This window comes from Coregonus lavaretus (assembly GCF_964263955.1).
Source record: "Coregonus lavaretus genome assembly, chromosome: 31".
Lineage (NCBI taxonomy): Eukaryota > Metazoa > Chordata > Actinopteri > Salmoniformes > Salmonidae > Coregonus > Coregonus lavaretus.
In genome coordinates, this window is record NC_140018.1 from 12,918,228 (window position 1) to 12,944,368 (window position 26,141).

Here is a 26,141-nt window from a genome sequence, read left to right on the forward strand (position 1 = left end):
TGGTGCCAGGATAACAACCTCTCCCTCAACGTGATCAAGACAAAGGAGATGATTGTGGACTACAGGAAAAAAAAGAGGACTGGGCACGACCCCATTCTCATCGACGGGGCTGTAGTGGAACAGGTTGAGGGCTTCAAGTTCCTTGGTGTCCATATCACCAACGAACTATCATGGTCCAAACACACCAAGACAGTCGTGAAGAGGGCACGACAAAGCCTATTCCCCCTCAGGAGACTGAAAAGATTTGGCATGGGTCCTCAGATCCTCAAAAAGTTCTACAGCTGCACCATCGAGAGCATCCTGACTGGTTGCATCACTGCCTGGTATGGCAACTGCTCGGCCTCCGACCGCAAGGCACTACAGAGGGTAGTGCGTACGGCCCAGTACATCACTGGGGCCAAGCTTCCTGCCATCCAGGACCTCTATACCAGGCGGTGTCAGAGGAAGGCCCTCAAAATTGTCAAAGACTCCAGCCACCCTAGTCATAGACTGTTCTCTCTGCTACTGCACGGCAAGCAGTACCGGAGCGCCAAGTCTAGGTCCAAAAGGCTTTTCAACAGCTTCTACCCCCAAGCCATAAGACTCTTGAACAGCTAATCATTGCTACCCAGACTATTTGCACTGCCCCCCTCCACCCCCACCCCCCTCTTTTACGCTGCTGCTACTCTATTATTTATGCATAGTCACTTTAACTCTACCCACATGTACATATTACCTAAATGACCTCGACTAGCCGGTGCCCCCGCACATTGACTCTGCACCGGTATATAGCCTCCCTACTGTTATTTTATTTTACTGCTGCTCTTTAGTTATTTGCTTTCATTTTTTTTACTTAACACTTAAAAAAAAAAAAACTTTTAAAAAACCATTGTTGGTTAAGGGCTTGTAAGTAAGCATTTCACTGTAATGTCTACACCTGTTGTATTCGGCGCATGTGGCAAATAACATTTGATTTGATTTGATTAGTCCCACAAGTAAATTTCATTTATTTCAATGTTTTGAAGAAGTAAAACGAATAGTGATAATTTACACATCAAAGAAAAGTGTCTCAGCTCAATGGAATAGTCTTTGGATAGGCTCAAAAACGTATTGACTGCTTTACGAAATGAAATATTACAGCCACACAATACAGGCTTTCAATCCACACCAAAGACCAGAACTATATTGACAAATTATACAACTGATGGCCTCAATCAGCTCATCAACTCAGCCATGAAAACACAGTAGCCTATTATGGGTTTTCACACCTTTCATTATGTGACAATGGATAGGCTAACGGGTAGCCTACAGAATGTAGCCTATTGGAATATAATCAAATAACAAGGGGCCTATTACAACCATCGATGGCACTAGATTATCACCAGCTGATGCCTTGTTAAACCATCAATACGAACTAAATTCACCCGCACATTTGATCTCAATTGCAACCATTATTGGTCACTTCATTACCGCTCCCTAAAAGATGATGTCGGTGTTACCTTAGTCCTGCTTTTTTTTTTTTTTTTGTCATTTAGCAGACGCTCTTATCCAGAGCGACTTACAGGAGCAATTAGGGTTAAGTGCCTTGCTCAAGGGCACATCAACAGATTTTTCACCTAGTCGGCTCGGGGATTAGAACCAGCGACCTTTCGGTTACTGGCACAACGCTCTTACCCACTAAGCAACCAAAGTCTTTCAAGATACAGTATGTTCGCCCTCTGGTTGGTATTGTAATTGGAACAACTTAGTCCTTTTTGAACAGACTAAGGGCGATTTATCTATTTGACAAGCATTCCGTACAATAGAAGAAAAGTATTTAATTGTTTACCACTGCAAATCTACTGTGGCAATTTACCCGACACTTTGTATGAATGGAAACTGTTGGTGTAGCCAAGGGGTGTCAAACTCATTCCACGGAGGGCCTAGTGCCTGCTGGTTTTAGTTTTTTCCTTTCAATTAAGACCTAGACAACCAGGTGAGGGGAGTTCCTTACTAATCAGTGACCTTAATTATCAATCAAGTCCAAGGGCGGAGCGACAACCCGCAGACACTCGGCCCTCCGTGGAAAGAGTTTGACACGTGGTGTAGCCTATTGTTATTATTCTATTAGTTTCCTATTTATGTTATCCAAAAGTGTCTGGTATGGTCATTTCTTATCAAGATTGGGGGTAAAATATCCCTGGACTGTCCATATTTGAAATGTGTAAATAAATCAAGTCAATCAGGGATATTGAGTTCTTTGTGTCAGAAGGGCGTGGGACGGAATCGATCCCACGCTGACACAGTAGGCCTATATGTGCACGCTGAAAGCAGCGGCCCTAACCGCATGCCACAATTAAATTAAAATTTGACCTTAGGAGACACTTGTCACTTGACACTGGAGACAAATATCTATCTTGTGTTATTAAGCTATTTAAAATGACGGTTGTTGATGTGTATGGCTGCATTTCAGATACATTTTTGTACATTTGAATGTTGCAGTAATAGGCCCCTGCATGGAGAGAAAGAGAACGCTCCTTTTCACGGACTCATGAGGCTCATTTGAATTTGATTGGGGGGGAGAACGCTTTGTTATTGTTTCAACTACTGATTACTGCATTAAGTGCATATTTTTAAGTGCTTATTTTTGGTTGAGACAGTCACCTCTCCCATTGCAATACATGTAACCTCTCTATCTCTCTTTCTCTCTCTCTCTCTAGCGGGTCAGCAGGGTCTCTCGGTGGCCTTCGACCTCCCGACTCACCGAGGTTACGACTCCGACAACCCCCGCGTCCACGGCGATGTCGGAATGGCGGGGGTCGCCATAGATACCGTGGAGGACACCAAGATGCTGTTCGACGGCATCCCGCTGGAGTAGATGTCGGTTTCCATGACGATGAACAGGGCAGTGATCCCGGTGCTGGCCATGTTCATCGTTACGGGGTAGGAGCAGGGTGTGCCCAAGGAGAAGCTGACAGGAACCATCCAGAATGACATCCTGAAGGAGTTCATGGTGCGCAACACCTATATCTTCCCTCCGGAACCTTCAATGCACGCAATTGCCGATATCTTTGCCTAAACATCCAAGGTAAGGACATAACAGCTACAACAGGGTAAAGCGTCCTCTGTACCTCATTGCTTCGTGAATACAGTAAAGGTCCTATTTCTTCTTATTTCCATGGAAATAATGTCTGACTTGAGATACAGGCATGTAACTCAAACACAGGAGGGCCATGTTGAAATGCACTGTTTCCCTATCATGATTGATTGATTATTGTTATGATTGATTGATTGGTTGACTGACTGGTTGTTTCCCCTGGTAGCACATGCCCAAGTTCAACTCCATCTCCATCAGTGGGTACCATCTCCAGGAGGCAGGCGCGGACGCCATCTTGGAAATGGCCTACACCATCGCCAATGGCCTGGAGTACTGCCGTACTGGGCTGAAAGCTGGCCTCACTATCGACGAGTTCGCCCCCAGGTAAACACACACAGTGAGATCATACATGTGTGTTGTCCCAGGGACCTCATTCCTGCATGGTGCCTAAGAGCTATCTATGGGTTTTTCTGGAGTGGTTTTCTATGTGATTTCCCTGTGTCATTCCCAGTGTCTCAGAACAGTGAATATCCTGTCACACAGACTGAGGTATCTTTTCAACTAAACAGTTATTCTCAGACAGTCCTCCCTGACTTGCTGCTTCATGTCATGTTTTTGATGTAGAGCCATGTGATTGACAACGAGGTCAGAGGACATACCCTCTAAATGACTCCTTAGGGTGAATGACTTACTGCTGATTGAAGTGTTGTTGTTGAAAGGAAGTTTTTTTAAGTTGCTGTGAATTGACTGTCCTTTCATTTAGCCATGACTTTTAGCCAGCCTGTGTTTGGTCCAGGGCAATTCCACAGCACCCTGAGCGGGCTCAGATGCAACCAGAGACATCCTCCCCCGACAGTTTCTTTCCCCCTCTCCTCAGGACCTGAAAGAAAGAAACACCGCTCAGGCAATCAAAAACCAATTAAAAAAACAATGTACAACTCTATGCACAAGGACTACTTTTAACAATTTCCACTGAACATTTTACAAAAACTTTGCATCTGCACTGTTCTTCAAGTAAATTAATTTTTGTAAAGTTTTCAGTGAACATTTTAAAATGTCGTCCTTGTGCATAGAGTTGTATGGTTTGTTTAACTTTGCAATCATTGGTTTTTGTTTGGCATACATTTTAATGTGAAAAATCGGAGTCTCGCCATCATTCTGTCACCGTGGAATTGCCCTCCATTGTTCATTTAGTCCATCATCTGACATCTATAATAATGCAGGTCCCTTCAAGCATCACTCAATTTGTCAAACTCTATTTCTCAAGTAATGCTATGTAATCCACCATACCTGACAGTTACATAGACCGTCACAGAGGTAGGGGACTGTAGTTAGTCCACCCACGCACCCATCCACACATACAACACTCTGCTCCACACATTAGCTGTCTATTCATTCCTATTGGGAGTTTTAATCATGCCGCTTGGCTTATTGATTTGTTGCATCTTTGTGTTTTTATAAACACCCTGGCCTCCTAGTATGTCCTTTCTCTCTGCAATCAATGTGAACATGTGTATGATAATATATCACGTGTGGATAGAATAGTAGAATAATAAACTTAAATATCCCATAGGGAAATTTGCTTTGCAACAAACCACATGCATACTTGGAATACATAGTATGAAATCAAATCAAACTTTATTTGTCACATGCGCCGAATACAACAGGTGCAGACCTTACCGTGAAATGCTTACTTACAAGCCCTTAAAATAAAAAATCAAATATTAAGATGGGCAGTCTGAGATATGGCTTTTTCTTTGCAACTCTGCCTAGAAGGTCAGCATCCCGGAGTCGCCTCTTCACTGTTGACGTTGAGACTGGTGTTTTGCGGGTACTATTTAATGAAGCTGCGAGTTGAGGACCTGTGAGGCGCCTGTTTCTCAAACTAGACACTCTAATGTAGTCGAAGTTGAATCTTTGCAATGCGTATTTCAGTCAGCATGCACTGTTTGAATGAACATGTCTAAAGGCTTTCCCCAAAAACCTTCCCAATTGAATGTTTCCCGGGCCATTATTATTATCATTCAGGCCAGTAGCTTTCAGTTGGCACTGGCAAATTTACCTGAATGTCAAACCCTGCAAGGGCATGCTAATTTAAAAGCCTGGTTCTGTATGGAATGCAGGTACATTATGGGGCACAGGTCAGGTCATTATTATCAGAAGAAATTGGTGAGTTGTACAGTGGGGAGAACAAGTATTTGATACACTGCCGATTTTGCAGGTTTTCCTACTTACAAAGCATGTAGAGGTCTGTAATTTTTATCATAGGTACACTTCAACTGTGAGAGACGGAATCTAAAACAAAAATCCAGAAAATCACATTGTATGATTTTTAAGTAATTAACTTGCATTTTATTGCATGACATAAGTATTTGATCACCTACCAACCATTAAGAATTCCGGCTCTCACAGACCTTAGTTTTTCTTTAAGAAGCCCTCCTGTTCTCCACTCATTACCTGTATTAACTGCACCTGTTTGAACTCGTTACCTGTATAAAAGACACCTGTCCACACACTCAATCAAACAGACTCCAACCTCTCCACAATGGCCAAGACCAGAGAGCTGTGTAAGGACATCAGGGATAAAATTGTAGACCTGCACAAGGCTGGGATGGGCTACAGGACAATAGGCAAGCAGCTTGGTGAGAAGGCAACAACTGTTGGCGCAATTATTAGAAAATTGAAGAAGTTCAAGATGACGGTCAATCACCCTCGGTCTGGGGCTCCATGCAAGATCTCACCTCGTGGGGCATCAATGATCATGAGGAAGGTGAGGGATCAGCCCAGAACTACACGGCAGGTCCTGGTCAATGACCTGAAGAGAGCTGGGACCACAGTCTCAAAGAAAACCATTAGTAACACACTACGCCGTCATGGATTAAAATCCTGGAGCGCACGCAAGGTCCCCCTGCTCAAGCCAGCGCATGTCCAGGCCCGTCTGAAGTTTGCCAATGACCATCTGGATGATCCAGAGGAGGAATGGGAGAAGGTCATGTGGTCTGATGAGACAAAAATATAGCTTTTTGGTCTAAACTCCACTCGCCGTGTTTGGAGGAAGAAGAAGGATGAGTACAACCCCAAGAACACCATCCCAACCGTGAAGCATGGAGGTGGAAACATCATTCTTTGGGGATGCTTTTCTTCAAAGGGGACAGGACGACTGCACCGTATTGAGGGGAGGATGGATGGGGCCATGTATCGCGAGATCTTGGCCAACAACCTCCTTCCCTCAGTAAGAGCATTGAAGATGGGTCGTGGCTGGGTCTTCCAGCATGACAACGACCCGAAACACACAGCCAGGGCAACTAAGGAATGGCTCCGTAAGAAGCATCTCAAGGTCCTGGAGTGGCCTAGCCAGTCTCCAGACCTGAACCCAATAGAAAATCTTTGGAGGGAGCTGAAAGTCTGTATTGCCCAGCGACAGCCCTGAAACCTGAAGGATCTGGAGAAGGTCTGTGTATGGAGGAGTGGGCCAAAATCCGTACTGCAGTGTGTGCAAACCTGGTCAAGACCTATAGGAAACGTATGATCTCTGTAATTGCAAACAAAGGTTTCTGTACCAAATATTAAGTTCTGCTTTTCTGATGTATCAAATCCTTATGTCATGCAATAAAATGCAAATTAATTACTTAAAAATCATACAATGTGATTTTCTGGATTTTTGTTTTAGATTCCGTCTCTCACAGGTGAAGTGTACCTATGATAAAAATTACAGACCTCTACATGCTTTGTAAGTAGGAAAACCTGCAAAATTGGCAGTGTATCAAATACTTGTTCTCCCCACTGTATATACTGTATATAGACATTACCTACAGCAGGGGTCCCTAATTACATTCAGCCGTGGGCAGATTTGTCCTTGAGCGGATGGTCGGGGGGCCGGAACATAGTTATAAATAATTTGTATCCCAAGAATCCCAAACAGATATAGTATTTGACAAAAACAGAATCATTTCAAACCTTGATTACATTGGGATACGATCACATTTGCCTCTATTTATGCGTGGAAATACTTCAACAGATTTCATAAATTAAAATCACTGAGCTAATTTCCTGGTGATTTTAGTCTTTTATGTCCAAGAACGAAAATGTTATTTATCCACTACCATTCAAAAGTTTGGGGTCACTTACATATTTCCTTGTTTTCCATGAAAACATACATGAAATGAGTTTGAATAGGAAATATGGCAAATGAATAGGAATGTAGTCATTGACAAGGTTAGAAATAATGATTTTTAATTGAAATAATAATTGTGTCCTTCAGACTTTGCTTTCGTCAAATAATCCTCCATTTGCAGCAATTACAGCCTTGCAGACCTTTTGGCATTTTAGTTGTCAATTTGTTGAGGTAATCTGAAGAGATTTCACCCCATGCTTCCTGAAGCACCTCTCACAAGTTGGATTGGCTTGATGGGCACTTCTTACGTACCATACGGTCAAGCTGCTCCCACAACAGCTCAATAGGGTTGAGATCCGGTGACTGTGCTGGCCACTCCATTATAGACAGTATACCAGTTGACTGCTTCTTCCCTAAATAGCTTTTGCATAGTTTGGAGCTGTGCTTTGGGTCATTGTCCTGTTGTAGGAGGAAATTGGCTCCAATCAAGCGCCGTCCACAGGGTATGGCATGGCGTTGCAAAATGGAGTGATAGCCTTCCTTCTTCAAGATCCCTTTTACCCTGTACAAATCTCCCACTTTACCACCACCAAAGCACCCCCAGACCATCACATTGCCTCCACCATGCTTGACAGATGACAGGAGTCGCCTCTTCACTGTTGATGTTGAGACTGGTGTTCTGCGTGTACTATTTAATGAAGCTGCCAGTTGAGGACCTGTGAGGCGTCTGTTTCTCAAACTAGACACTCTAATGTATTTGTCCTCTTGCTCAGTTGTGCACCGGGGCCTCCCACTCCTCTTTCTATTCTGGTTAGAGCCAGTTTGCGCTGTTCTGTGAAGGGAGTAGTACACAGCATTGTACGAGATTTTCAGTTTCTAGGCAATTTCTCGCATGGAATAGCCTTCATTTCTCAGAACAAGAATAGACTGACGAGTTTCAGAAGAAAGTTATTTGTTTCTGGCCATTTTGATCCTGTAATCAAACCCACAATGGCTGATGCTCCAGATACTCAACTAGTCTCAAGAAGGCCAGTTTTATTGCTTCTTTAATCAGCACAACAGTTTTCAGCTGTGCTAACATAATTGCAAAAGGGTTTTCTAATGATCAATTAGCCTTTAAAAATGATCAACTTGGATTAACAAACACAACGTGCCATTGGAACACAGGACTGATGGTTGCTGATAATGGGCCGCTGTACGTCTATGTAGATATTCCATTAAAAATCAGCCGTTTCCAGCTACAATAGCCATTTACAACATTAACAATGTCTACACTGTATTTCTGATCAATTTGATGTTATTTTAATGGACAAAACAATTGCTTTTCTTTCGAAAACAAGGACATTTCTAAGTGACCCCAAACTTTTGAATGGTAGTGTGTATATGTGTGTGTGTGTGTGTGTATATATATATATATATATATATATATATATATATATATATATATACATACATACATACATACAGTGGGGAGAACAAGTATTTGATACACTGCCGATTTTGCAGGTTTTCCTACTTACAAAGCATGTAGAGGTCTGTAATTTTTATCATAGGTACACTTCAACTGTGAGAGACGGAATCTAAAACAAAAATCCAGAAAATCACATTGTATGATTTTTAAGTAATTAATTTGCATTTTATTGCATGACAAGTATTTGATACATCAGAAAAGCAGAACTTAATATTTGGTACAGAAACCTTTGTTTGCAATTACAGAGATCATATGTTTCCTGTAGGTCTTGACCAGGTTTGCACACACTGCAGCAGGGATTTTGGCCCACTCCTCCATACAGACCTTCTCCAGATCCTTCAGGTTTTGGGGCTATCGCTGGGCAATACGGACTTTCAGCTCCCTCCAGAGATTTTCTATTGGGTTCAGGTCTGGACACTGGCTAGGCCACTCCAGGACCTTGAGATGCTTCTTACGGAGCCACTCCTTAGTTTCCCTGGCTGTGTGTTTCGGGTCGTTGTCATGCTGGAAGACCCAGCCACGACCCATCTTCAATGCTCTTACCGAGGGAAGGAGGTTGTTGGCCAAGATCTCGCGATACATGGCCCCATCCATCCTCCCCTCAATACGGTGCAGTCGTCCTGTCCCCTTTGCAGAAAAGCATCCCCAAAGAATGATGTTTGCACCTCCATGCTTCATGGTTGGGATGGTGTTCTTGGGGTTGTACTCATCCTTCTTCTTCCTCCAAACACGGCGAGTGGAGTTTAGACCAAAAAGCTCAATTTTTGTCTCATCAGACCACATGACCTTCTCCCATTCCTCCTCTGGATCATCCAGATGGTCATTGGCAAACTTCAGATGGGCCTGGACATGCGCTGGCTTGAGCAGGGGGACCTTGCGTGCGCTGCAGGATTTTAATCCATGACGGCGTAGTGTGTTACTAATGGTTTTCTTTGAGACTGTGGTCCCAGCTCTCTTCAGGTCATTGACCAGGTCCTGCCGTGTAGTTCTGGGCTGATCCCTCACCTTCCTCATGATCATTGATGCCCCATGAGGTGAGATCAAGCATGGAGCACCAGACCGAGGTTGATTGACCGTCATCTTGAACTTCTTCCATTTTCTAATAATTGCGCCAACAGTTGTTGCCTTCTCACCAAGCTGCTTGCCTATTGTCCTGTAGCCCATCCCAGCCTTGTGCAGGTCTACAATTTTATCCCTGATGTCCTTACACAGCTCTCTGGTCTTGGCCATTGTGGAGAGGTTGGAGTCTGTTTGATTGAGTGTGTGGACAGGTGTCTTTTATACAGGTAACGAGTTCAAACAGGTGCAGTTAATACAGGTAATGAGTGGAGAACAGGATGGCTTCTTAAAGAAAAACTAACAGGTCTGTGAGAGCCGGAATTCTTACTGGTTGGTAGGTGATCAAATACTTATGTCATGCAATAAAATGCAAATTAATTACTTAAAAATCATACAATGTGATTTTCTGGATCTTTGTTTTAGATTCCGTCTCTCACAGTTGATGTGTACCTATGATAAAAAATTACAGACCTCTACATGCTTTGTAAGTAGGAAAACCTGCAAAATCGGCAGTGTATCAAATACTTGTTCTCCCACTGTATGTGTATATATATATATATATATATATATCACCAGACATGTTACCCATTGAGCAAGTTTGGGATGCTGTGGATCGACGTGTACGACAGCGTGTTCCAGTTTCCACCAATATCCAGCAACTTCGCACAGTGGGACAACATCCCACAGGCCACAATCAACAGCCTGATCAACTCTATGCAAAGGAGATGTATTGCGCTGCATGAGGCAAATGGTGGTCACACCAGATACTGACTGGTTTTCTGATCCACGCCCCTACCTTTTTTTTTAACAGTATCTGTGACCAACAGATGCATATCTGTATTACAATTTATTTCAATTGACTGATTTCCTTATATGAACTGTAACTCAGTAAAGTCTTTGAAATTGTTGCGTTTATATTTTTGTTCAGTATGTATGTGTACAGTGAGGGGAAAAAAGTATTTGATCCCCTGCTGATTTTGTACGTTTGCCCACTGACAAAGAAATTATCAGTCTATAATTTTAATGGTAGGTTTATTTGAACAGTGAGAGAAAAAGAAAAAATCCAGAATAACGCATGTCAAAAATGTTATAAATTGATTTGCATTTTAATGAGGGAAATAAGTATTTGACCCCCTCTCAATCAGAAAGATTTCTGGCTCCCAGGTGTCTTTTATACAGGTAACGAGCTGGGATTAGGAGCACACTCTTAAAGGGAGTGCTCCTAATCTCAGCTTGTTACTTGTATAAAAGGCACCTGTCCACAGAAGCAATCAATCAATCAATCAGATTCCAAACTCTCCACCATGGCCAAGACCAAAGAGCTCTCCAAGGATGTCAGGGCAAAGATTGTAGACCTACACAAGGCTAGAATGGTCTACAAGACCATCGCCAAGCAGCTTGGTGAGAAGGTGACAACAGTTGGTGCAATTATTCGCAAATGGAAGAAACACAAAATAACTGTCAATCTCCCTCGGCCTGGGGCTCCATGCAAGATCTCACCTAGTGGAGTTGCAATGATCATGAGAACGGTGAGGAATCAGCCCAGAACTACACGGGAGGATCTTGTCAATGATCTCAAGGCAGCTGGGACCATAGTCACCAAGAAAACAATTGGTAACACACTATGCCGTGAAGGACTGAAATCCTGCAGCGCCCGCAAGGTCCCCCTGCTCAAGAAAGCACATATACAGGCCCGTCTGAAATTTGCCAATGAACATCTGAATGATTCAGAGGAGAACTGGGTGAAAGTGTTGTGGTCAGATGAGACCAAAATCGAGCTCTTTGGCATCAACTCAACTCGCTGTGTTTGGAGGAGGAGGAATGCTGCCTATGACCCCAAGAACACCATCCCCACCGTCAAACATGGAGGTGGAAACATTATGCTTTGGGGGTGTTTTTCTGCTAAGGGGACAGGACAACTTCACTGCATCAAAGGGACGATGGACGGGGCCATGTACCGTCAAATCTTGGGTGAGAACCTCCTTCCCTCAGCCAGGGAATTGAAAATGGGTTGTGGATGGGTATTCCAGCATGACAATGTCCCAAAACTCACGGCCACAGTTTCATCAGCTGTCCGGTAGCTGGTCTCAGATGATCCCGCAGGTGAAGAAGCCGGATGTGGAGGTCCTTGGCTGGCGTGGTTACACGTGGTCTGCGTTTGGGAAGCAAGTTGGACGTACTGCCAAATTCTCTAAAACAACGTTTGAAGCAGCTTATGGTAGAGAAATTAACATTCAGTTTTCTGGCAACAGCTCTAGTGGACATTCCTGCAGGCAGCATGCCAATTGCACGCTCCCTCAAAACATGAGACATCTGTGGCATTGTGTTGTGTGACAAAACTGCACATTTAAGAGTGGCCTTTTATTTTATTATTTAAGAGTGCCCCAGCACCTGTGTAATTATCATGCTGTTTAATCAGCTTCTTGATATGCCACACCTGTCAGGTGGATGGATTATCTTGGTAAAGGAGAAATGCTCACTAACAGTGATGTAATCATGTTTGTGCACGATATTTTAGAGAAAATACTATTTTTGTGCGTATGGAAAATCTCTACAATCTTTTATTTCACCTCATGAAACATGAGACCAACACTTTACATGTTGCATTTATATTTTTGTTTAGTATATATGCAGGCCGCCTATTGGGGAACCCTGACCTACAGTATGTGAAGATGTAATTTAAGACCCAGAGGAAGTAGCTGACATTGATGTGTAAGAGAGTCTAGTGCCAGTGGTCTCAATAGTCTGACTTCAGTCAGGGAGCTGTGGTTTAGTGTCATACCTTTACCTGTGGTCTCTTAGGTGTTTTCAACTGTCAGTTTCCACTCCAAAGAATATGTCTGATAAGTCTTGAAGCAGTACCCAGATAGTATAGTGATGTCATAGGTTTACATTTGTTATTCAAGGAAAAACTAAAAGCAGAAGTGACATAGTTGCGTTTTATTAGGTCTGGAAGACTGTTAAAACCAAGCACTCCTGCTGTGCATATCACTGTGTAGTTGAAAGCATTGTGGCGGTTGACCACAGTACTACCTGGAATTAGCTTTCATCTGTCCAGTTCTTTAATGTCACTAGAGAGGGAGATGAGACATCAGGGATCTGATCAACGGGTAGGAAAGAAAGCCTGTGTACCCAGTATCTCACCAGGAAGACCAGAGAGTTGGTCAACTCTTATCTAATGTGTGGTTCGAGCCCTGAATGCTGATTGGCTGAAAGCCCTGGTATATCAGACCGTATACCACGGGTATGACAAAATATTAATTTTTACTGCTCTATTTAAGATGCTAACCAGTTTATAATAGCAATAAGGCACCTTGGGTGTTTGTGGTATATTGCCAATATACCACGGCTAAGGGCTGTATCCAGGCACTCTGTGTTGCGTCGTGCATAAGAACAGCCCTTAGCTGTGGTATATTGGCCATATACCACACCCCCTTGGGCCTTATTTTAAATACACCCCATGAGGGCATGGTTGATGCATGACTTTCTGACTTGCTTTGTTTCCCCTCAGGATTCATGCATTTATAACTGCTTATGAATTGTAAAGTTTTGTTCCAGCCTCCCGGTATGAATATGCATTTATATAGCCCAAGCTGTGCTCAGAGGTATTAGGGAAATTAATTCCCATAGCCGCCATGCAGCGCTATCTATGCACGCATTAATTTTTAAAAGTGGGTATGTATTTGCACGGGAGCATGCTCACACAGACACACACACACACACAATTCATCTATTTGCCTGTGGCATGTGGGTTAAGTGTTCTGCCCGGGAGCATATCAACAGAAGTCTGCCGGGAATTAAGTAGCATTTAGCGTCTTAGCGGTCTGTTTCCACAGCTGTAGTTTGGATCTTACATTCATCTTTGGCCTAGCGAAACCTGGCCAGCGGAAAGTAACAGACAGGCTCTGTGTGTGTGTATACACAGGTGCAGTTCTATATTATGAAACAGTCTGAGGCTTTGAAGTAAGGCAGTGATTTAAAGGAAAAGAGGATACCTAGTCAGTTGCACAGCTGAATGCATTCAACTGAAACGTGTCTTCCGCATTTAACCCAACCCCTCTGAATCAGAGAGGTGCGGGGAACTGCCTTAATCGATGTCCATCGGCACCCGGAGAGCAGTTGTTGGGGGTTAACTGCCTTGCTCAAGGGCAGAACGGCTGATTTTTCCACCTTGCCGGCTCAGGGATTTGAACCAGCAACCTTTCGGTAGTGCCTATAGTGTGTGGGGGTACTGAGAGATCTAGATAGATAGATGGATGATCTCTTATGTCCAGTTCTGTTTTTCTGTCATCTGAAATCCAGCAGCTCTCAAAAGTGTTCCAATGTAAAGTGCAGTCTTTTTGTGCTTTACACACACACACATAACGTACGGTCTCTCTAGCACGCACGCACGTACACTTTCACAAGCACACACACACACACTGAGCTCCGACCTCTCCTTCAAAGTGTTTGATCTGCTCGAGGATCCGAGGCTGTCCTTATCAGATGCCTGCACAGTGCCGGGTCCTGTGAACATAGTGGGGGCTGCTATTCAAGTTTTATTGTCAGATGCACAAGTACAGTGAAACGCTTAACTTGCAAACTCTACCCAACATTGCAGTTATCAGTATCAAAATAGTATAACTAATTAACGTTTAAAAAAATTTTTATATATATATATAGAAAACACAAGAAATAAGAGAGGAAGCTATATACAGGGTCAGTGCCAGTACCACATTTACAATGTGAAGGGATAGTGGACTATTGTGTGTGTTTCTTGTGAACATGGCAGTGGTCGGCCTTGTTAGCACGCAAGGAGGCCCAGCCGTACTCTACTGCTTTGATGCGTGCTGAGAGAGGCGGAGGAGAGTTAGAGGGAGGAAAGGGAGAAGAGAGGAGGTGAGGCTCCGGTAGGAGCTCGTTGATCACAGTAAGGGTGGGTTACTTTTTATTCCCCTGCTTTATATTCCCTACATTTCCAAAGGGGTGCATGATATTATCTAGCCGCTAGCAGCAGCCAACAGCATGGGCTGGGGTTGACTCAGGAGAGATGGGGTGGAGTGTGTGTGCATGTGTAACCTTCCGGTTCTAACTCTTTTCTGAGGCAACCAATCAGCAGTCATGGACACGATGGTACTAGAGCACATTCAATCATTAAACACAGAAGTGTTAGTTGACTTATGGCTTCTCTCACACTCCATTAATTCCATCAGCATGAAGCAGTCTGATATATTATTCTTGTTTTGATCATAGTATTTTAACTTGCTTTCTTAATGCATATGAGCTCCATGTAAAATGATCAAAGACAAATGTACAATAACAATTACATAGAACAAATACCTCATAGACAACACATTCATTCACATACCTGGGACAGACAATAACATACACTGCAGTGTTTGTTGACTTATGGCTTCTCTCACACTTCTACAACAGAAAAGGATAAAAACTCTACAAAAATGTTGAACCTTCTATGTTTGGAGGGGGCGCACATGTTGAAAACAAGCTAGCTAACAGTGTACATGGCTAACAGGTCAAGAGCTAACATAGCTAACAAGTTAGCATGAAAACTCGGTTAAAACCACCATAATACACTTCACATTATGACAAACTAGAAGTCATCACATTGTATATTAGTTCATACATATCCTGTGTCAATTTGCATGTAATTATATCAAAAGAAAGTGCCTTTAACTGGAAAAGGAGTGGAGAACCATTTCCTACCTGCAATTAATTCCATCAGCATGAAACGGTCTGAGGGAAAATGGTGCGCAAAAATAATACAGCAGCTAGAGTGCAATACCTTCAAGCAACCACACGATGTCAGTCAAGTACCCATGAATGAAACCTGTCAATAGGAATAATTGAAGCCATAAGACCTATTCAAAGATGGAACTCAATAACATGAATTCAATGCTTATGAAACTAATTTTGGCGAACTTCAGAAATAAAACAGAATATATTCTACTCTGTTACACGTGTGTGTGTTTGCCTCTGTCCCCTCTCTGACTGTGTGTTTCTCTGGTTGTGTCCCACAGGTTGAGGTGATTATTGGGGTGAATAAGTACCGTCTGGAGAAAGAGGAGTCCGTGGATGTGCTGGCTATCGACAACACCAACATACGCAACAAGCAGATCGACAAACTCAAGAAGGTCAGTGTCACACTCACCCCAAGACTCAATGTGTAAAAATGACCCAACCAGTCCTCGAGCCCTCTTACGTTCATTTCTCCAAATATGTACCTGCTGCTGGGCCTGGGAGGCAACACACACACACACACAAACACGTATGCTCTGCTCTTTGGGCTTGGTAGACCCTTGGGTGGGTCAGTCAGAGAGCATAGATAAAGACCTGGCTCCACAGCAGTAGTATGATTGTCTAAATAGTCCTGACCTCTAAGGAACAGAAGAGATTCCTGGTAAGTACATGTCATATAACATAAGCCTGGTATTGTTGGCCTACAATGCTTCAATGCATCCAAAGCTAAGGCCGTGTTTTTCTTGACCTTGCTACATAATCCTAATCATACCAAAAGGATAACAACCTCTTGGAACCTGGGGAGATGTTGTTGTCTTGTTAGACAGACTATAGATATCTCATCAGTCTGACAACCTCTGACCTATAATAGTGCAAATAGGTTTTCATATATATAATTTTTTTTTTTTTTAAGGGAGATGTATAAAGCTGACATAAAAGGTTAGACTTTGGATTGGTTAAACTTTGAAGTGCGAAGTCAAAGTTCAACTGAAATATTAAAAAGAATGATACCTTTATGCTTAAATTGTTTACAAGTTGTTTACATTACCCAGAATGCACTGGTCTTCCTTGAATCATTTTTATCTCTAGAAAGAGATGAGGAAAGGTTAGATAAAGAAATTAAATGGAGGAAGGCGTTTGTAACAACTCCATAGCCAACTGTGGTTCAGTATACAACAAACAGTTGCTTATGATATTGCAATGTATGGGGTTCCCCCCATAATAACACCTGTTTCTCTAAATAAGAGCATTTTGCTAAATGTAGGAAGAAGAATAGAAAGATCAAAAGCCCTAGCTCCAGAGCAATGGTTGGATAGTCAAAGGGGATTCAATGCTCAGATAACACTGCTGCAACGTACGGCGTCTGTTACGTACTATGTCTGTTCGTGTGGTTTCAATAGACACCCAAAGTTACTGCTGAGTACAACTAATGCAGCCTCAAATCTGACCGCCCGGGTCTGTGGCGCAACTGATCCCCGCATTAGCTTGTCGAGCTAAAGCTAATGTATTACCTCATGGTGCTAACACAAGTCTTCACTCCCCATGGTACAAATGTATCTTCCTCCTAAAAGAGATTCTAATCTTTAGAAGAGATTTAGGTTAAACCAAAAGGTGATATAAACACAGCTAACTGTTGATTGTCACATTGATAATGCAGTGCACCATATCTCCCCTTAGGAACCAGAGAGTGATACCTCTCCACGCATCTCTAGTAGAATCCCTAGTCAGAAAGGACACATTATTCTTGTTCAAAATCCCCCATCTCTTGATCCACTAGTTTGAAGGAACAAATGATTTCCTCTAACTGTAGTTTCCCCCAAACGACCGGCTCATCTAAGGGATATGAGATAATAACAGGGGCCTCAATCACAGGAAAGACAAAAATGGAGACTAAATCCCACAACACATACTTAACATACAGATGTCTAGGTAAGCCATCATCATAATATATACTTTTTTCTTCACTGATTAGCGCATCGGGACCCACTAAAGGACACATTTTCCAGATTTTTTTGAAAGTAGTAGAATATAAACATTTTGTGTTCCATATTTCCGAGAACAATCGATGCATTGAACTGCAAGTAGAGGTTCTGAAAAGTTATCTATATCGTCATTCTTAATTACCGGTTTTCCTGTAAAGGGACATTTTCTTTCTTCTCCTGATTGTGTTTGCTATAGTCATAAATAAGGCTGGCTGGTATTTGTTACAATTGGATTTGTATTCTGTCATCTTCACTTTGCCTACAGATGGCAATTGGAAGCGGATTTACCTCATTTTGTACTGTATTATGAACATTATCATCTTCTCTCTTTCCCTGATCCTGTGATTCTAATGCTTCTAACAGCTGACATACACTGAGTGTACAAAACATTATGAACATTATGGTTTTTCCATGACAGTCTGACCAGGTGAAAGCTATGATCCCTTATTAATGTCACTTGTTAAATCCACTTCAATCAGTGTAGATTAAGGGGAGGAGACAGGTTAAATAATGATTTTTAAGGCTTGAGACAATTGAGACATGGTTGTGTGTGTGCGCCATTCAGAGGTGAGGAGGGGGATTATTTAAGATACTCTTTGAAAAGGTAGGGTTTCAGGTGCTTTCGGAAGATGGGCAGGGACTCTGCTGTCCTAGATTCAGGGGGAAGCTGGTTCCACCATTGGAGTTCCATGACAGAGTGGAATGCTTTCGACACCTTGTAGTCCATGCCCCAACGAATTGAGGCTGTTCTGAGGGCAAAAGGGGGTGTAGCTCAGTATTGTTACTAATGTTTTGTACACTCAGTGTATGTTCAGATGGGTTACTCTGCTTTTTTAACTCGCTTGTTTCAAGATCACTCCCCTTCCGATTGGCCTGGAGTGAGAGAGGGTCAAGAAATAGAGGAAATACAGATATGAAAGTCAACATTTTCATCTTCTTTAAAGGCCCATTGCAGTCAAAAATTTACGTTTTATTAACGTTCTGAGAATGGAAATTATAGGTTATTTGAAGGTAATTAAATAATGTTCTGAAAACATTTTCAATAAGACTTTTAAAGAAGAAGTTTACCCAAAATCCAGAAACACCCAAATGATTCCATACATTGAAACTAGTTCAGTGGAGTTTGCCCTCTCCTCCTCTCTCTCCCTGTAGTGCTGTACTGAAACAGCTGTAAAAACAGGTCACGTGACTCTTGACATTGCTGGATGCAGGCCTCGCTCTTCTCCGTTGCCAGTGAATTAATGAATCAGAAATCCGCGAAGTGTGGACAAATTTGTTGTTTTATTGAAAGAATACGGACAAATTAGCTGTTCTTCGCTCCGGTACTGCTTGCCGTGTGGTAGCAGAGAGTCTTTGACCATTTTTTGGGGCCTTCCTCTTACACCTGGATCTGGCGCAGTGTCAAAATACAAAGGTGCATTTGGGAAGAGAAAGCGACAAAGCAAGCATGCAGAGGTATGTAGCCTAGCCTGATTCTTGACGTTCTAGGTGTTCTAATTGTGTTATTACCATTGCACCATATTATGTAGACATATAGGCCTAGGTGCTCTACAGGTCAGCATAGGTGCTCTATGTATTTATGACCGGGGGGGTTGAGAGATAATAGACATTGTGTCACCTTACATTGCAGAATAGAATATCCCAAAAACATGGTTATAAATAAACATAGGCTATATAATGTTTTGGGCTGATGTGAAAACATAAACCCACTAACGGTGCCGCTCCTGATGAGCGATCATTCAGTAAAGTAAAGTAGGTCTTTACTCGTTAGCTAACTGTCATTTTGGCCAAGCTGGAACAGGGGTGCATCTCCAATTTGTTTTCGGAAAACTTAAAAAAATAAGTTTATGTGGGCAGCAAAATCCCTGTGGTCGCAAAATCAAAGTAACTGCTCATCGTCATTACGTTCCTCCATATCTGTAAGAATTGTAGTCACGTGTTTGAATTGTCTGCAGCACAAACATTCCTAATTCGCAGCATTTGAGCGCAATTGCCACAACTGCACCACCAGTCTGTGCTGATCCTGGGGATTGGTTGGGGCTGTGGCCCTGCTACTGCTATGGCTTCGGTGGCTAGAGCGGTGGCGGCCATCTGAAGCTCAGTTTGCCTCAATTCTTCGTCCAAACACTCAGGCTGAAATAAATACAGTTTGACGACACCATCGGTGCCCCTTCAGTAGTTTTCTTCATCACTCAAGAGTATTTGGTCGTCAGACATATTTGTAATTTAGGTTGTTGTTTACTTTGTATAACTAATGTGTAACGCTGTCTTCACTTCTCCGCCCAATTTTCTTTTGCAGTTTCTACGTAGCAGGGATCCCCTGAGAGCGCACATGCACAGTTGTTACCAATCTACACTGCTGTGACAGTCGGCTACATAAAATAATGGCAAATGTTTTCGGTGAAAAAGTACACATTTCCTGACTCAAAACCGATAGTACTTTTGACAAAAATAGCTCATTCGGCCGTACGCTTTCAATAAAACAACACATTTGTCTACACTTTCTGAATCATCATGAATTCACTGGCAACGGAGCAGAGCAAGGCCTGCATCCAGCAACGTCACGTGGCCCGCTTTTGCAGCCGTTTCAGTACAGCACTACAGCGAGCGAAAGGGGGAGAGGGAAAACTCCACTAAACTAGTTTCAATGTATAGAATCCCTTGGGAGTTTCTGGGTAAACTTCTCCTTTAATAACACTACTAGCTTAGTTTGGGCTACCTGTTTTGAACTCCAAGCACAGAAAGGACACATGAAATGAATTTGCTTAGGCATTAATCAAGCAAACGCATGTATTTTTTGTGGCACAGCGTCAGTGAGATTCAAACCTATGATCTTCTATTCATGGAATTAGTCCGCTGCGCCACCAGGATGGAGCCCATTTCAAAGGAAACTAGCACTCATTAAGAGTGTGGCCAATTAGTGGGCGCGTCCAACACACCTGAACATACTTAACAAGATAGAGAGAGTTTTGTTAATGCTGAGAACGGAATGTAAATGTTTTTAAATAACATTCTTAGAACGTTCTTTGACGTTACTAATATATTCTTGTGGTTTTCATGGAAAGTTTTCTTAATGTTCTGAGAACATGACTTCAAATGGAACCATGAGGAAGCCTGTAGAAAATGTTATGCTGAAGTACTGAAATTCCCACAGAAATTCCCACAGAAGAACGTTGTTTGTTAACGTTCTCTGAACAATTTGAGAACATGACTTTAAATAGAACCATTAGGAAACATTATACTGAAGTACTGAAATTCCCATCTAAGAAACATATGGTTCTCAGAAAGTTATATGCTAGCTGGGTATTCTGCACCATTCCCAGAATGTTGTGGAAAGATTGTATGCAAAATAACCTTAGGACAACCACGCTCTAAGAAAGATATGGTTCTCAGAACGTTATGTGCTAGCTGGGTAGTCTACGGTCAACTGTCTATCCTGCCCTCTATCCAAATCAAATCAAATCAAATCAAATTGTATTGGTCACATGCGCCGAATACAACAGGTGCAGACATTACAGTGAAATGCTTACTTACAGCCCTTAACCAACAGTGCATTTATTTTTAACAAAAAAAGTAAAAATAAAACAACAACAAAAAAAGTGTTGAGAAAAAAAGAGTAGAAGTAAAATAAAAAAACAGTAGGGAGGCTATATATACAGGGGGGTACCGGTGCAGAGTCAATGTGCGGGGGCACCGGCTAGTTGAGATATTTGAAGTAGTATGTACATGTGGGTAGAGTAAAAGTGACTATACATAAATAATTAACGGAGTAGCAGCAGCGTAAAAAGGATGGGGTGGGGGGGCAGTGCAAATAGTCCGGGTAGCCATGATTAGCTGTTCAGGAGTCTTATGGCTTGCGGGTAGAAGCTGTTGAGAAGTCTTTTGGACCTAGACTTGGCACTCCGGTACCGCTTGCCGTGTGGTAGCAGGGAGAACAGTCTATGACTAGGGTGGCTGGAGTCTTTGACAATTTTGAGGGCCTTCCTCTGACACCGCCTGGTATAGAGGTCCTGGATGGCAGGAAGCTTGGCCCCAGTGATGTACTGGGCCGTACGCACTACCCTCTGTAGTGCCTTGCGGTCGGAGGCCAAGCAGTTGCCATACCAGGCGGTGATGCAACCAGTCAGGATGCTCTCGATGGTGCAGCTGTAGAATTTTTTGAGGATCTGAGGACCCATGCCAAATCTTTTCAGTCTCCTGAGGGGGAATAGGCTTTGTCGTGCCCTCTTCACGACTGTCTTGGTGTGTTTGGACCATGATAGTTCGTTGGTGATGTGGACACCAAGGAACTTGAAGCTCTCAACCTGTTCCACTACAGCCCCGTCGATGAGAATGGGGGCGTGCTCAGTCCTCTTTTTTTTCCTGTAGTCCACAATCATCTCCTTTGTCTTGGTCACGTTGAGGGAGAGGTTGTTGTCCTGGCACCACACGGCCAGGTCTCTGACCTCCTCCCTATAGGCTGTCTCATCGTTGTCGGTGATCAGGCCTACCACTGTTGTGTCGTCGGCAAACTTAATGATGGGCTATCCATAGTGGTAGGTGGATCGTTTGTCCAGATCTGCAATAGGTTAACTAGCAATCATACCATATATAAAATCATTCAAATCTGCACCAATTTTCAATATAAATCCACAAGATAGAGGAATAGCTGATAGGCAGCTGAGAGGCCAGGCGCATCATTGTGCATGAAAGAACAGTGAAGACACGCAGCTCAAAAAGCTCCCCTATTTATATTTATTAGGGACAATAAAAGTATGCAATGAATAATGCATTATTGTTTTCAAGTGTACAATTGAGTAAAATACTACTCTAGGCTGTAAACTGCAGTGAAAATGTCATTTGATTAATGGCACAAAAGCCCTGTTATTTGAGTGTTTCATTAATTAATTCCATTTGAATCAGTTGTGGGTGTACTCTCGACAGATTCTAGAAAGGCACAGTAGCAGGCCAGTCTAGCTGTATTTTTACTTCTGATAGTGATGCGCTGTCTGTTGCAGATCATCATTCTCCCAAGTCGTCCTATGGCCACATAGGCCTATGCTCCCAGCAGGCCCAGTTATTCAGGAAAGTTTAACACCGTTCTGCCTCCTTTCCGATCCGAGTGGCTATTCCTCCACGTAGAACCTAACGCTTCAATATAGCCTAAATATTTGTCATTTAACTTTTTTAATGTATTACCTTTTTATGTGTGGCATAAACACAACTAGTCACAATGTTTTGATCTGATTAGGCTACTTCAAAAGTCTCCTATAAGTTACTTGCTCAAGTTCACGCTAATATAACACCATAAAGTTTAATAACATTCGGAGATTGCCAAACCAAGCCTTCAATACTGAGTAGGAAGGGATGTATTTTCTGTTTGTCGAGATTGACACACTCTACTTCATTGTGGTGTTGAAAAAGCAAACCATGATGAAGCGCTCAAAGTCAGTAATCGGTATGCAGTTATGCCTTGCTTATTGGTTGTGTGTGGTGCATTGGCACAGAAACCTGTTGGTGGAAAAGTTGTTGCATATATTTTATATAATTATAAATACAGGATCAAAATGTTGAAAATCTGATTTCGCCCTAGCTGGTCATTGTCTGCAGCTGGCTCTAATCGTAGTGTAATGATACAGGCGAGGAGAGTGATCTCGTCCATGGTCATTGGCGAACCTTCAACCTTCTGGCCCGTTATCCCTGCGTGGCATCGACTGTGCCACAAAACCATGCTGAAGTGCTAAAGTCGATATCCACGTTTATAAACACAGGGTTGCTACAATTATTGTTATTTATGGTGGCAATAAAACATTGAGTCAATTTTATGACTTGGGAGGGTGTGCACATTATTTTTACAGTACAAGGGGAGGGTCATGTGAATTTCTTTTTTATTACACCTTTACAACCCTCCCCAGTACATTTCAAACTGTCCCTTAGTGTAACAGCTGTTTTGAAAAGACTGCTTGAAATGTCAGCTGTTTTGTTGGGATGGAGTTGTTGCCTGCCTGGTGACATCAACAATAAGAAAGTGTTCCAAACCTCTCTGCCAATTACAGCTAGTTTTCATTTTTCCCCTCCCCACTCAGAACACTCCCGGACAGTCCTAGCAGAATTCTTGCTTGAGAAATTGCTCTTTGCTAAGAAGCTATTTTTGACAATTTTAATTGAAAACAATCACAGTAAGGTAGTTAATTGTTACCCAGAAATTATACATATATTTTTAAACAGCTACATTGGACCTTTTAAAGGAAGAGAAAAAACATAAGATTTTCACCTCTCTCCCTCTTTCTGTTGGATTCAGTTCAGAGAGCTCATTTAGACAGATTTCAGTTTTGAATTTTATGTTCAAATGTTGAACATAAAAAAAAATAAAAAAAAATTATTCAACGTTTTTCCAACCGTGTCACCTCAAGCACATGCCAGCAATGATGATGGTTCATGTATGTAATATTATGTGAGTGGGTCCGGAAGGAGGCAATCATGTGTAGAGGCTTACTGACAAGAAGACGTTTGTGTACCTATGTCCGTGGGCCACAGTATAATTCATTTCTCTCTGCCTCTCCTTGAAGGTCACTTAGCATTGGAAAAGAGCTACACGGCTGATCAGGTATAGAGAGGCAGTCTGGCCAGGGTAATGTAAATTACCAAATGTTTTGTCTATGGTGAGTTATCCCCTCAGGCTTTAGACAGGCCTCGGAACCAATCATATTCTTATACAGGTTTAGGACATTTTCATAGAAAGATGGGCAAGGGAGAAGAGAGGGGGAGGGAGGAGCAGGAGATAAGAGTGGGGGGCGGGGGAGAGGGAGTGAGAGGAAAGGAGGGTTAGAGGGGGAATGAAGGAGGGAAAATTAGAAGATATGAAGAGGAGAGTTGGAGGGAGAAGAGAGGAGAGCGAAAGGGAGAACATAGGAAAGGAGATTCTCTTTAGGGCTCGTCTGTGTTCTTGGACCAACTCAGTGGCCTTGTGGTTAGTGTCTGCTCTGAGATTGGAAAGTTGGGAGTTTGATCCCCGGCCAAGTCATACCAAAGACTGTAAAAATGGGACCCAATGCATCTCAGCTTGGCACTCAGCATAAAGGAGAGAGATTGGGGGTAAGGCCCTGCGATAGACTAGCGTCCTGTTCAGGGGGTGTCAGCTTCCTGCTTCTCCTGTTTGTCTCCGGGCCTCTAGAGGTCAGCTGTGTTCCCCTCTGCCTTAGTTCTTCCTCGTGTGTCCTCATTAGTTTGATCCAGGTCACCTGTGCCTTGTTTTCTCTTTAGTATTTTAGCTGTGTGTTTTCCCCTTGTTTCTCACTTGGTTATTGCGTCCTGACTATGTGTCTCCTGCTTTGTCCCACCGTGTCTGTTCTAGTAAGCTGTTCGAAGTTATCTTTAGTTTGTTTTTCTCCCCTCGTGGAGTTGTTTTGTTTTGCCTCCTGTTTTGGTACATTAAATCTACTTGCCTGGAGTATTGCCTTGGGTGTTTCATTTGGGTCCTACAACACCTCCTCTGTGGCTAAGGGGTAGTACCCCCAGCTCTACACATCTGAGACCGGAGTTCTAGCCCGGCTTGTGACAGAATAACCAAGTCAATCATGGACCCAGAAACACTCAGTTCCCAGGACCTGTTGGCGGTGATCACTCGACATGAGGCTTCTTTCCAGCGCCATGAAGCCGTTCTCAGCCGACAAGAGGAGCTGATGGCTAGTCATTCTCAACTCCTGGCCGAAATGATGAGTGCCCTCCGCCAGCTCTGTGAACGCCTCCCTGGTCCTCTCCCTTCCCCCAGGTCACCCCCCAGTGACGACAGGCCTTCTCGGTTGGCGGAGCCCCGACTACCACCTCCCAAGCCCTTTTCTGGGGATCCAAGCTCTTGCCAGGGTTTCCTCACCCAATGCTCCCTCACCTTCGAGCTCCAACCCTCAAGTTTTCCCACAGACCGTTCCAAGATTGCCTACATCATTACCCTTCTTTCAGACAAGGCGCTCGCCTGGGCTTCTGCGGTGTGGCAGTCCCAGGAGGCCTGTTGTGACTCCCACGCTGCATTTGTAGAAGAGTTCAAGCGGGTGTTCGATCATCCTGTCAGTGGGCGGGAGGCTTCCAAGCGCCTACTGTCTCTCCGTCAGGGCCCCCGAAGCACGGCAGATTTTGCCATTGATTTCCGGACCATAGCAGCAAGGAGCGGATGGAATGATGAAGCGCTGAGGGTCTGCTTTCAGGGAGGGTTATCTGAGCCCCTTCAAGATGAGTTAGCCACCCGAGAACCAGCTGGAGATCTCGAGTCCCTCATAGCCTTGGCCATCCGCCTGGACAATCGTCTAAGAGAGCGGAGAACGGCTCGCCGTCAGGTGTCTCAGTCCCAAGTTCCTCTGAGCAGCTCTGTTTCTCCTGTTTGGACTCCGTCATTCAGAGCTTCCCCGGCTCCTGAACTGCTCCAGGATTCCCCGGAGAGCATGCAGTTAGGCCGTTCCAGGCTTTCTCCCAACGAAAGGGAACGTCGCATGAGGGAGCGTCGGTGCCTCTACTGCGGGGTTGCCGGCCACTTCCGCTCCACTTGCCCCGAGCTTTCGGGAAACGCCTGTCCCCGCCCAGCTACAGGAGGGCTGTGATGGGGAGAATTAGAGCGCCTCCTACTAACGCTGTCCTGGCTATTCCAGCCACCCTGTCCTGGGAGGGCCACCAGCATCGGGTCCAGGCTATGATCGATTCCGGTGCCGCAGGTGATTTCCTGGATGTAACCTTGGCTAAGGAACTTAAGATCCC

The 26,141-nt window shown here is 43.4% G+C and overlaps 1 protein-coding gene across 1 annotated transcript in view; it reads left to right on the forward strand.

The window, feature by feature from the left end:
- Positions 1–1,263: 1,263 nt before the first annotated feature.
- The window catches only part of mmut (methylmalonyl CoA mutase), a gene marked incomplete at both ends in the record, with an annotated part of 67,656 nt that continues 42,778 nt past the window's right edge, over positions 1,264–26,141 (forward strand). The window contains 8 exon segments of the mRNA XM_084149159.1: positions 1,264–1,279; positions 2,679–2,833; positions 2,837–2,902; positions 2,906–3,034; positions 3,038–3,046; positions 3,282–3,439; positions 3,575–3,578; positions 15,717–15,830. Of these exon segments, the coding sequence (XP_084005285.1) occupies positions 1,264–1,279; positions 2,679–2,833; positions 2,837–2,902; positions 2,906–3,034; positions 3,038–3,046; positions 3,282–3,439; positions 3,575–3,578; positions 15,717–15,830 (651 nt within the window).